Source organism: Amia ocellicauda, chromosome 21 (genome assembly GCF_036373705.1).
Source record: "Amia ocellicauda isolate fAmiCal2 chromosome 21, fAmiCal2.hap1, whole genome shotgun sequence".
Classification (NCBI taxonomy): Eukaryota; Metazoa; Chordata; class Actinopteri; order Amiiformes; family Amiidae; genus Amia; species Amia ocellicauda.
Genome location: NC_089870.1, coordinates 6,095,212 through 6,108,685, shown reverse-complemented (window position 1 = coordinate 6,108,685; position 13,474 = coordinate 6,095,212). Strand labels below are relative to the sequence as shown.

The 13,474-nt window shown below is 40.2% G+C and overlaps 1 protein-coding gene across 1 annotated transcript in view; it reads left to right on the top strand.

Moving 5' to 3' along the window:
• unc79 (unc-79 homolog, NALCN channel complex subunit) overlaps positions 1–13,142 on the top strand; it is a 68,180-nt gene extending 55,038 nt beyond the window's left edge. The window contains exons 41-50 of the mRNA XM_066694587.1: positions 472–582; positions 2,182–2,286; positions 2,493–2,570; positions 2,959–3,048; positions 3,287–3,462; positions 4,204–4,387; positions 9,366–9,563; positions 11,185–11,262; positions 12,160–12,201; positions 12,318–13,142. Of these exons, the coding sequence (XP_066550684.1) occupies positions 472–582; positions 2,182–2,286; positions 2,493–2,570; positions 2,959–3,048; positions 3,287–3,462; positions 4,204–4,387; positions 9,366–9,563; positions 11,185–11,262; positions 12,160–12,201; positions 12,318–12,518 (1,263 nt within the window). The 3' untranslated portion in view covers positions 12,519–13,142. The remainder of the gene's footprint in view (positions 1–471; positions 583–2,181; positions 2,287–2,492; positions 2,571–2,958; positions 3,049–3,286; positions 3,463–4,203; positions 4,388–9,365; positions 9,564–11,184; positions 11,263–12,159; positions 12,202–12,317) is intronic.
• The last annotated feature ends 332 nt before the right edge of the window (positions 13,143–13,474 follow it).

Genomic DNA, 13,474 nt, shown 5'->3' with positions numbered 1-13,474 from the left:
CTTGGATAGCAGGTCCGGCTAAATCCATTGAGAAATGTTTTTCTTTTTGTACAGAAATGCAATTGTTTCACTCTAAATTTTTTGCAGCATAGACACTCCTGGTTCATGTAGTTCCTTCTCTCCTGAAAAAAGTGTAGTGCTAAGCTGTACCTGTATCCCTTAAGTAATTATTGCGGGCTGTGCTGAGTTGCAGTTCCACGTTGTACTGGGAAATTGATTGAGCGCTCTACTGTTGTTGCAAACTTTCCTTCTGTTTACTCATGTCGTAACCTGTAAATATGAAAACAATGTCATACATTTTGAGAAGGGTGCAGAAGAGATAAAGGATGCTCTGGGAGAGACTGTATATTTACAGTTACACTGTATTGCTGTGGGGCCCACTCCCCGAAAAATTGATATGCTTTAGATGTGGTTTCACATTTAGAGCTGGAGACTTGCTTTACAAAGAGTAGCATCCTTCTCTCATTTCAGAGCCTGCTGGAACCCTTCTCCAAATTACTGAGCTTTGTGATTCAGTATGCCGTGTTCAGCCTCTCCTACCTTGTGGAGCTCTGTGGCTTGTGCTATCGAGCCTTCAACAAGGTAATAACGTGCTTTTCATTTTTCAACTGGAAATATTGCGGTGCCACGAGTGGCGTCTCTGAGAAAGGGCGCACCGTCGCCTTGACAAAGTACCTAATCAGTACATATTGATTTACATATTGTGGAGTGCCAGCAGAAGATGCATAGCATAGATAAGGGCAGTGCTGCAATACCAGGCATCAACCTATTGCAGGTCTAGGCTTTTGTTTTATGACTTTGTCCAACAGTATGTCTTCGAATGAATGTTTCTCCCATTCCTGCTGAATGGACGCTAGAGATTGCCTGCAGCCGAATGTAAAAAGCAGTCAAAATGTGTTTTAATGTATTCGGACTAAATGAGGCTGCATTTTGCAGGATTTTTCAGTGTTAGTTTTCACTTTAAATGTCCAAAATATGTTCCATTAAATAAAATGTATTGGTGACACTTTATATTACAGTTTCATTAATAAATAATTCGTAAATAGTTTATAAAACAGTTATGATTTATCATGTATTTTTAACAAAATAGTGTTTTGGGACCTGCACAAATACTATATTGTTTAAAATCTTTATTATAAATGATTAATCATATCTCATAAAGGTTTATTTTAAAGCTTATGTAATTGTTAATGGTTCCTAACTGTTTTATAATTATTTTATCCATCATTTATTAATGATAACATAATATAAATTGTTACCAATTAATCCTTGTAGGAGCAAAGGGAAACCAACATATATCAGCCAAGAGAAAAGTCTGTGGTTTATGTTCAAATGGACCTTATTTATCTAAAAGCTTCTTGTGTGCTCAAGGGAAGAAGGCACCATTTCAAAGAGAAGGGAAAAGAGGTTTAAGAAAGAAAGAAAAACAGTTTTCCTTTAGGATGGTCTGATGTACTTATTTCAACAGCTTGTCTGCAGATATATGGGCGTGATGCAATGAGAAATAATTCTCTTTTCTGCTTCAAATGGAATCATCATTATCTGGTCCATGTGATGTCTACCAAGTAGCAGATTTGTGAAGAGATTCGTGGCCCAGATTCATAAAGATGCATACGTGCACACGCACACACGACCACTTAGTGGGAATCAAATGATGTGTCCTGGCAAAAGACAAGCAGGCCTTCAAGCACAGTTCAGGGATGCTAAACCTGAGAGGAACAGTCCATGACATATCTAGACAAATTAAGGGGTATTTATAATTTAACACTGTTCTGTGGTACCCAGGACTCATGGGAAAGCGATTAGTGCCTGACAGCATTCTAATGAGGATGAAGTGAAGATGTAAAGGGAATCACTATGCTTAGCAGTACCTTTGCTGTAGAGAAACTGGGGAAATAAATAATCTCACAAACATTGAATGTGTTTTTATTTGTGGTACAAGCTTTCACATTACAATAATATCTTAAACTTTAAAGTGCTGTGTTGTGAACTGGATATCCTCTTTTCTGTATTCTGTAAAATGTGCTTTTCATTATTTTTAAAATGGGTGGCTTTGTAGTTTGGTTCTAGCCTTTTCCCACTGAGTACCAGATCTTTAGGTGCTGTGGGAGCTATTGTTTGGAAAGCTGGAGAGACACCATTTTGAAACTTTAATGGCTTTTGATCTTAATTGTTTTGCAGGAACGGGACAAGTTCTATCTGTCTCGCATTGTGGTGTTGGAGCTGCTGCAGGCTTTAAAGTTCAAATCTCCTATCCCAGACACAAACCTACTCCTACTGGTCCAGGTAAAGGGTCCTGGGTTTCCTAACAGTCTGATTCCTTAGTGTACACAGTGTCTGCCTTAAGCAAGAGATATTGCTGTTCAGTAGTCAATGTAGTTACCGTGAATTAAAACCAGAATTATAGTGTCACGATTATGCTTTAATTGAAAAAGAAATCCATTCACCTATTGGTAAACTGCACTGTTTTCATTATTATATATTTTGTTTAGTTTGTCTGTTCAGATGCTGGAACCAGACTAGCTGAATCAACAATTCTGCAAAAGCACATGATTTCCTCCTTACCTGGGGTAGGTATTTCTCTCTCCGTGTAGCAGATTATTATTTTTTTTACTCTGGGAACTGAAGGAATTCAAACCATTATGAGTTGTAGGCATTCCAGCTCTCATTTTAAGCCTGAGAAATCCCATTATATCTCAGAGCATGGCGGTACTTATTTTAATTTATTGCAATTGTAAAGCAAAGCAAAGCAAAAAATACGTATAAAAGGTTTAATGTCTCTCATAATTATATTTGTCTTAGATTTATTTGAGCCATATTGTCTACTCTTCCAGAATAAATCAACAAATGCTGCAAGAGAGGGTTTTCTTTCTTTTGTTTTTCAGTTTCAATCCACTGTGGTGAATAAAGAATTGATTAATTTTGAAACTATGTAATACAATTATGCGTTCATTTCAGGGCACCACTGCAGCAATGGAATGCATGAGGCAATACATTAATGAATTACTGGACTTTATTGCAGATATGCATACTTTGACCAAATTAAAAGTAAGTGGAACAATTATATATATCTACAACCCCCTTTCTCTCATTCTATATCTATCTATCTATATGAATATCACATTTTCTTTCAATAATTTGAATAACTGTCAATACACCTTTTCAAATTAGAAGAATGTCCATTATCATAATATTATGGTTAGATTGCTACAAGTTTGTAGACTATATTGAATGCCTAAATGACAAGTATTATTCAAATGGCTTGTTATGGCTCGTGACCCTTCAGAGCCACATGAAAACCTGTTGCCAGCCCCTGCATGAAGACACATTTGGGGGCAATCTGAAGGTGGGCCTGGCACAAGTGGCAGCCATGGAGATCAGCAAGGGCAATCACCGGGACAACAAAGCCGTTATCCGATACCTGCCATGGCTTTACCATCCTCCTTCAGCCATGCAGCAAGGGTGAGATTATTATTTTGTACCATTATTACTTTTTCTACTGCACTCACCCTAGATAAGAGTGCATACCAAGAAACAAAACTAATAATAGTAATAATAATAATAATAATAATAATAATAATAATAATAATAATAATAATCAAGCTAGAATAAATTACAAGTGCCTGGACAGCTCTGAAGCCAAAACAATATATAATATTCAATCAGAATAGCTGGTGTCTTTCCAGGGAAATCTATATTCTTCTGCCATTTAAGGAATTTCAAGCAGAAATAATTCTGTTTTCTTATATTTCCTCCCCTTGACTAGAAAATATATTGTTTATGCAGATTACAAATGACAGGGATTAGCTGCTTTTCAATTACAGTCACAGCATACAATTAATGTATGTAAGTGTAAGTAAGTGGCAAGCTGTAAAGCTGTTATTAAAGATATAGGCAGGAGGAAAGACAAAGAGGAATGTCTTCAGAAAATCCTTGCAAACCCATCCATCAGTATTATAAGAACATTTTGAATTCACAGATTCTACTACTTATGTTTCCCTCTTATTCTTTCAAAATATAATACACATTTTGAAAAGGTAATGACCAAGCAATTTACATTCATCCTAGAACCCGTGCGTCAGCTTAAGATACAATCAGCGTCTTTCACATTGAATGAAGATTAGTTGGCAATCAGTGCTGTGATAAGGTGGTAGATTGTGCTTAGATCACAGTTCTGAGTTTTGTTTAATTCTCTCTTTTCAGACCTAAAGAGTTCATTGAGTGTGTGTCTCATATAAGGCAGCTCTCGTGGCTTCTGCTTGGATCGCTTACCCATAGTGCATTGCATCAGGGTTCTACTTCCTGTATGCCCATTCCACTTGATGCTGGTTCTCAGGTTGCTGATCACTTGATTGTAATCTTGATAGGATTTCCAGAACAATCCAAGGTACATCTTTCCTTTTTACTTGTTTATTCAATGTTGGAACAGACATATTATTATATACAGACAAATTATGGGTGACAAATTGAAGGAAAAACCTGAATAAATTTGTGGAGTAACATAACAAATGCAGATGCCTCCAAAGAGGTGTACTGCATGATGCAATTACACAATTAACATCCTATCATGCTCTGTGGCATGTATACAATTTTTAGTTTTTTGGCATTTTGGATAAAGATGGCAAGAGGAAAGGATCTAAGTGACTTTGAAAGAGGGATCATTATTGGGGCATGAATGGCAGGAGCTTTAATCACAAAGACCCTCAACTGGCTAGTGTTCTCCACAAGTGGGCGAGTGCATGTGTGGCAACACCAAGAGAACGGGACAGGCCTGACTGCTTGACCCCTACAGTGGGCTCTGTTATGCTGTAGGGGGCATTTTCCTGGCATGGTTTGGGTCCACTTGTCCCCTTAGAGGGAAGGTTCACTGCAAATCATTACAAAGTTATTCTGAGTGATCACCTTTATCCTATGGTGAAACATTTCTATCCTGTTGGGAGTGGTCTCTTCCAGGATGTCAATGCTCAGGGCATAAGGGGTCACTGAATGGTTTTATGAGTATGAAAATGATGTGAATCATATGCTATGGCCTTCGTAGTCACCAGATCTCAACCCAACAGCTATGCGAGATTTTGGACCGATGTGTTTCACAGCGCTCTCCACCACCATCATCAAAACACCAAACGAGGGAATATATTTTGGAAGAATGGTGTTCTTCCCTCCAGTAGAGTTCAAGAAACTCCAAGGCACATTGAAACTGTTCTGGTGGCTCATTTTGGCCCAACACCTTACTGAGACACTTTATGTTAGTTTTTCCTTTAATTTGTCACCCGTCTGTGTGTGTGTATATATATATATATATATATATATATATATATATATACACTCACCTAAAGGATTATTAGGAACACCTGTTCAATTTCTCATTAATGCAATTATCTAACCAACCAATCACATGGCAGTTGCTTCAATGCATTTAGGGGTGTGGTCCTGGTCAAGACAATCTCCTGAACTCCAAACTGAATGTCTGAATGGGAAAGAAAGGTGATTTAAGCAATTTTGAGCGTGGCATGGTTGTTGGTGCCAGACGGGCCGGTCTGAGTATTTCACAATCTGCTCAGTTACTGGGATTTTCACGCACAACCATTTCTAGGGTTTACAAAGAATGGTGTGAAAAGGGAAAAACATCCAGTATGCGGCAGTCCTGTGGGCGAAAATGCCTTGTTGATGCTAGAGGTCAGAGGAGAATGGGCCGACTGATTCAAGCTGATAGAAGAGCAACTTTGACTGAAATAACCACTCGTTACAACCGAGGTATGTAGCAAAGCATTTGTGAAGCCACAACACGTACAACCTTGAGGCGGATGGGCTACAACAGCAGAAGACCCCACCGGGTACCACTCATCTCCACTACAAATAGGAAAAAGAGGTTCCAATTTGCACAAGCTCACCAAAATTGGACAGTTGAAGACTGGAAAAATGTTGCCTGGTCTGATGAGTCTCGATTTCTGTTGAGACATTCAGATGGTAGAGTCAGAATTTGGCGTAAACAGAATGATAACATGGATCCATCATGCCTTGTTACCACTGTGCAGGCTGGTGGTGTAATGGTGTGGGGGATGTTTTCTTGGCACACTTTAGGCCCCTTAGTGCCAATTGGGCATCGTTTAAATGCCACGGCCTACCTGAGCATTGTTTCTGACCATGTCCATCCCTTTATGACCACCATGTACCCATCCTCTGATGGCTACTTCCAGCAGGATAATGCACCATGTCACAAAGGTCGAATCATTTCAAATTGGTTTCTTGAACATGACAATGAGTTCACTGTACTAAACTGGCCCCCACAGTCACCAGATCTAAACCCAATAGAGCATCTTTGGGATGTGGTGGAACGGGAGCTTCGTGCCCTGGATGGGCATCCCACAAATCTCCATCAACTGCAAGATGCTATCCTATCAATATGGGCCAACATTTCTAAAGAATGCTTTCAGCACCTTGTTGAATCAATGCCACTTAGAATTAAGGCAGTTCTGAAGGCGAAAGGGGGTCAAACACAGTATTAGTATGGTGTTCCTAATAATCCTTTAGGTGAGTGTATATATACTCCAAATGTATGTAATAACTCCACTGTCATTACTCTCAATGGGAATTTCAGTTGAGGTTTATATCTGTGAGTGCACCAGTAATATACACCGATCAGCCATAACATTATGACCACCGACAGGTGAAGTGAATAACACTGATAATCTTGTTATCATGACACCTGTCAGTGGGTAGGATACATTAGGCAGCAAGTGAACATTTTGTCCTCGAAGTTGATGTGTTAGAAGCAGGAAAAATGGGCAAGCGTAACAATCTGAGCGACTTTGACAAGGGCCAAATTGTGATGGCTAGATGACTGGGTCAGAGCATCTACAAAACTGCAGCTTTTGTGGGGAGTTCCCGGTCTGCAGTGGTCAGTACCTATCAAAAGTGGTCCAAGGAAGGAAACGCAGTGAACCGGCGACAGGGTCATGGGCGGCCAAGGCTCATTGATGCACGTGGGGAGCGAAGGCTAGCCCATGTGGTCTGATCCAGCAGACGAGCTACTGTAGCTCAAATTGCTGAAAAAGTTAATGCTGGTTCTGATAGAAAGGTGTCAGAACACACAGTGCATCGCAGTTTGTTGCGTATGGGGCTGTGTAGCCGCAGACCAGTCAGGGTGCCCATGCTGACCACTGTCCACTGCCAACAGCGTCTACAATGGGCAGAACTGGAGCAATGGAAGAAAGTGGCCTGGTCCGATGAATCACGTTTTCTTTTACATCACGTGGATGGCGTGGTGCGTGTGCGTCGCTTACCTGGAGAACACATGCCACCAGGATGCACTATGGGCGGAAGGCAAGCCGGCGGAGGCAGTGCGATGCTTTGGGCAATGTTCTGCTTCGAAACCTTGGGTCCTGCCATTCATGTGGATGTTACTTTGACACGTACCACCTACCCAAGCATTGTTGCATACCATGTACACCCTTTCATGGAAACGGTATTCCCTGATGGCATTGGCCTATTTCAACAGGATAATGCGCCCTGCCACAAAGCAAAAATGGTTCAGGAATGGTTTGAGGAACACAACAATGAGTTCAAGGTGTTGACTTGGCCTCCAAATTCCCCAGATCTCAATCCAATCGAGCATCTGTGGGATGTGCTGGACAAACAAGTCTGATCCATGGAGGCCCCACCTCGCAACTTACAGGACTTAAAGGATCTGCTGCTAACGTCTTGGTGCCAGATACCACAGCACACCTTCAGAAGTCTAGTGGAGTCCATGCCTCGACGGGTCAGGGCTGTTTTGGCGGCAAAAGGGGGACCTACACAATATTAGGCAGGTGGTCATAATGTTATGGCTGATTGGTGTAAATATTCTAGAAAGTGAACTGTTTGATACTCTCTCTGTTCCCAAGGGCTCCAGCAGGGGTCACAAAAAAAGTTTGCAATGCTTAACTCCTGTTAAACTCAAGAGAAGATCAAAGCTAAGGCTTTGCAATATTAAACTGATGAGTACGCAGGTACCATCAAATTAAATATAAAGTTTCATAGGCTACATTACATGTAGGTAAAGTGTTAGGAATTGTAATTTGTATGCTGTCTAAATGCTAATTTGCCTTTGATGGCTTCAGACCCGGAATGCATTTCTGATGTTGCCGTTTAATTAGTAACTGCTGTCTTGTGGAACCATGCAAATTTCACTTCTGCATCCTGATTTTAATGCAGGGTACTTTGTTCCATCTCGTTGCTCATGCATGTAATGTGGCACACGGCATTCTTATGTGGTAATGGTTGGCTTTGATCTTGACCTTGATCATCTCTTGGTAATATCATATCAATTACTCTGCGGGACTGTAAGCAAGAGATCAAAAGTCTAACAATGGAGGACCTCCCTTTGAATCATGGCTGCTTTTGTTTTCTGTTTCGGTCAGTCAAGGTTTCATGTCAAGATTAAATATGAAATTCAATAGCAGTGAGGGCAACGCTGGGTGAGTGTAGGGCAACAGGTCTAGATGTCTTAAACTGACCCTGGGGACAGGTATTTACCAAAAGGGTAAAATGGGTTCCTGTGAGTGTGTGTAAGAATTCTTAGGGAAGTTCAAATGAGTTATTCAGATACCAAACAATCCACAGCCAAACTGTACACATCACCAAAAATGTGATTATTATTTTATCTGAATGAGCTGGATTAGTGCTTTATAATGATATTTAACTTGTTAAGATGTGTTAATTACACCTTACATAGTTATGACATTTTAAATACCCCACTACTTGGAATTTACAAAATAGAGAAAAATTGCTGTTAAAGTTCCGCTAACATTCCGCTGACATTCTCTTCATAAACTCCTCAGCAACATTGCAGACTTTATTCGTCTTTGCCGACGTTCAGTGTTCATGCAACTTTTCTCAATTTTTGAAGCTGCCAGAATGACGGCTCATGCTTGCATGATTGAGACCATTTCAACATGGTAGCAACATGCTTGGTTTGTTTACAAGTCATATACCTCAGTTAAACACCTTCTGGTTGGTCTGCTTGAACAGGTGGGTTGATAATGATACCATATATGGCAAGAGGAAAGTCTGAGCTTTGTTTTGATACTAAACATCGCAGCTTTCAGCACTGGCATGACACAAAATTACTAAGCTTAATTTACTGAACTTTATGGATTTTTATGAGAGAATCCATGTAAAATAAAGTGCACTTCAAAAAATGTCCATTTATACCACTTCCACATTGTATTTGACAACTTTTAAAACTGAATTTGAAAGTGAAGAAAACTCAAAATTGATTAAATAGACCCTTTTGTCTACTTTTCCCTGTATTGACAATATGGTATTTGTGACTTCCGACTGATTTTGTGTATACCTTTAGATTAAATATATATCTTATTTTACAGACGTCGGTTTTGCACATGTGCTCGTTGTTCCACGCGTTCATGTTTGCCCAGCTGTGGACCATCTACTGTGAGCAGGCTGCAGCTGCCCCCACGGTGCAAAACCAGAATGAATTCTCCTCCACTGCCATCCTGACTGGCCTAGAGTTCTGGAGCCGAGTCACCCCAAGCATCCTGCAGCTCATGGCCCACAACAAAGTGGTAAGGGGAAATTAAGGCAACAAAGACAAGTCATCAGAGCTCCAGCATGTTCTACATTCAAGCAGGAAGCGAGCCCACAGTCTCCACCCACACAAGTGGTGCTATTCCATTGCTTTAGCTCACCATTGTCCTCTCTTCTGTAGCGTAGTCACCCTGAATCTTGGGTCATTGGCTGCCTTTGAATATATAACACATCGGGTCTCGTCCCAGATTGTTTACACAAAGTGGAGCGGAGCTGCAAAATGCATAGAGTTTGAAACTGACTTCCACCTTCCCAAGCGTATGTGTTCCTGCAACACACACATTTTCCCAGCATTCATTGCCTTGCATCCCTCCTCCACCACAAACTCTGCCTTTGCAGCAGCTCCTTTGCTCATTCCATCTTATGGTGGGGGTTATGATGGCCTCATCCTCTTGGCCAGGTCATCGTTCCCTTAGTTAAGTGGGTGTATAAACTCTATTTACCTTTGATTACATACATCTATTGGGGTTGTCTGAACTCCTGAATTGTATAATAGAGAATATTAAAACAATAGAGATAGATCAATAGATTGAAGTGGGGAATTCTTTATTTCAGGCACTGAAGCAAAGGTATGCAAATAAAAATGGGAGCACTCCTCTTCCACAGCAGTATTGACCTATGCAGTGAGAAATGCAACATGACAGCTGAAATGTTCCACAGATATTGCTCTGATGCCCACTGAAGTCTAGCGTAGCACAGGTGAAGCGTTACATTAGACTGCCCCATCTACATCCATTTGAGTGATTTATTTCAAGACACTGTGCAAATTCTCTCTTGCTCCCCCATCTGTGAAGGAGCCCTACCTCGTAGATAACTCCCACCCCTCCTCCCCACCAGTGTCTCAATTTTAATTCAACTGCCAGCCCTCCCTCAAAAAAACTGAATGTGCTCTCAACAACATAAACATACAAATTACATGTTTAATGCCAGACTAATTACTATGGCCTTTTCCCTGTACTGTGCTGTGCTGGGGCAATTTGCTAATAGGTTGTTTTTCCAAAGGCCTGACATTTTCATAATCATCTTAGGTTATCATTCTCCATGTTGAAGACTGCATAACCTTTTCACTCAATCTCCCAAATCTGTGCAGCAGCACTTTCTCTTCACAGTAGAAAAGCTCATGTCGGAGAAATTTGAAAGTGAAGGGAAATTAATTGGTCACTAATGCATCGAAAAGTGATGCACAAATGTATATAATTTACTGTATGTGTAGAGGATACTACAGATACACACACACACACACAGAAATGTAGGTAAAAATGTTATCTATCGTTTCCCTTTTTGATTTTTGCTAATCAGGTTACTGAATGCAATTTTCAGTAAATATTATATTATGCTTGAATTCAGCAGCTAAAGTTGCAAATATAGCTGTTGGATTGACAAAAATATCCCCCATATTTTCCACAACCCACACAAACCCACACTTATTTTGTGCCCTGTTAACCCACCTCATCCCTAATTGTGCAGATTTCCTCTAGAACTCAGAGCTGCACTTCATTCTTGTCATTTGAGCTGGGGGTTGCATCTGATAAGATGGCTGCACCTTGTGTGAAAATCCCAAGTCATGATGTTCCCCTAATTGTCCCCTTTACCTCACAGATGGTAGAAATGGTGTGTCTGCACGTAATCAGCCTAATGGAGGCTCTTCAGGAATGCAATTCAACAATTTTTGTCAAGGTTGGTGGTTTATGCAATCTCAATGAAAGCCTAGCAGCAATTTCTTAAGTAAGGTTTATGTTGTGCCGTGCAGAACTAAAACCTCTTTGGAGAGATGGTCCTTGCTGCATCTGTTGCGATTTGGTTTTCTTTAGGCTTGGCCACTGCAGTTTTCTATTTTAAGATTATATAATGTAGCAATACACCCAACCAAGAACAGACGAACAAAGGGCATGTAAGACAATGCAGCAACAAGTGTAACATTTGCATATAGCAGAGCAAATTATTCAACCCAGTGATTCTAGCTGCAATTCTGTGAACTACTGTAATCTCAGTTTATTTTACAGAAACTTTGCAAGATGCCCCACACTCTAAGAAGTAAAGGTTCTAATAAGAACTTTTAGGGTTCCTGGGGTTGATACTGTGGAGGAACCCTTAAAGATTCTTAATACAATATTTACCAAGGTTCCTTGCAAACCTTAAAGAACCTTAAATGGATCTTAAATTAACTGCCATCATGATGAAAAAGGGTTCTTAAATGATCCCATGTGTTTACGATGGACCTCATGGTTCTTAAATGAAACCTTTTATGAAAATAAACTCACAAAGATCCCAAAGGTTCTAAATAGAACCGCTAAAGAACCTTCATTTTTCAGAGTGTATTTCATTTATTAGGAAACACACTTACCCGCTTGGGGTCACACTGAGTTTGTTTCCCTATTTGGACATGTTCCTCATCAACATTTTGTCTTATTTACTTTTTTTCCCCAAAAAGGGGGTCAGTAGTATTAGTAACCTTACATGCAAGATGCAATCTCCAAATCTTTTACTTTACAGACATGTAAAAGAAGAAAGCACAAAAGCTGAAGTATGCTAACAACCCTCAATGACTTTCTTCCCTTTCTTGTCCCTAAAAAGCTCATTCCTATGTGGCTGCCGATGATTCAGTCCAACTTGAAGGTAAGGAAAGAAGGTTTCCTCTTTTTGACCCTAAGGACTGTTATCTTGTCGACTTGAATCGAACGACTGCACTCAACAGTCTGCTATAACAAATGAGAAATTGTTTTTGTCCACAGCACTTGTCAGCAGGGCTACAGTTGCGGCTGCAAGCCATCCAGAACAACGTGAACCACCAGCATCTCCACAGCCTTCAGTCCTGTGGGCAGACCAGCCCTATTCCTTCAGTTCTCCGCAAGTGGCTGCAGTGCACTCAGTTCAAAATGGCCCAAGTGGAGATTCAGTCCTCAGAAGCAGCTTCGCAGTTTTATCCCTTGTGACAGGGGGCCCAGAGAGCTTCCACTATCTGATAGAAAAAACAACTGATAGTGCTGGAGCAAAGGACAAGGGACACAGGCTCTGGCTTTGGTGTTTCCTGAAGCTTCACGGTTTGCAGTCCAGTCAGATGTCATATAGCTGGTTTGTAAATAGTGTCCAAGGCCAGGGACCTTTAAGGCAATTTTATAATAAATATTCTCCAGGATATTCCTATCCATGGTCATCAGTGTATGGTTAAATTCTGGAACAAGTTTTGAACAAACCTTTGCTACAAGGGGCTTGCTTTTGAAAACAGCCAAAGCCGAGGTAATTATCGATGTGGAGAAGGCATAATAGCCTCTGGCCTGCATCTGCTTGGCAAAAAGATAACAGGATTGGACAGAAGCCCTGGATAATACCACAGAAAGTAACCTGTAAAGTATCAATCAAAACCCAGATGTGCTCTAAGCAGCAATGAAAAAGACAGCACAAGAAAGCAAAAGTAAGCAATTGTATTAGTAAAACACACTCTGCTATTTAATGCTTTTGAAAAAGTGCTGTATGTATATGCATTCCAAATGTCATTGTAGACATTTTGTTTGTTGGAAGTCAGGAAATCGAAATAAAGCCACTTGTTTTTTTGTTTTTGTTTTGTTCCATGCTTTAAAATCTGTCTGGTACAGTAAATATTAGGATAATACATATTAGGTGTCACACCCTAACAAAAGCAAAACATTTTCAACTGCCTACAGGGAGCACCCTGAAAGATTTGTGATACTTTACAATTCCATGTTTGTTTCTTATTATATATACAATGCCTATAGAAAGTCTACACCCCCTTGAAATTTCTTCACATTTTATTGTGTCAGTGCCAAGTCTCATGCATTTAAATGAGGATTATTATCTACACACCATACTCCAGACTGTTATAGGGAATTAAGGTTTTATTGTGAACATTTGTTATGTTAAAAATACAAAA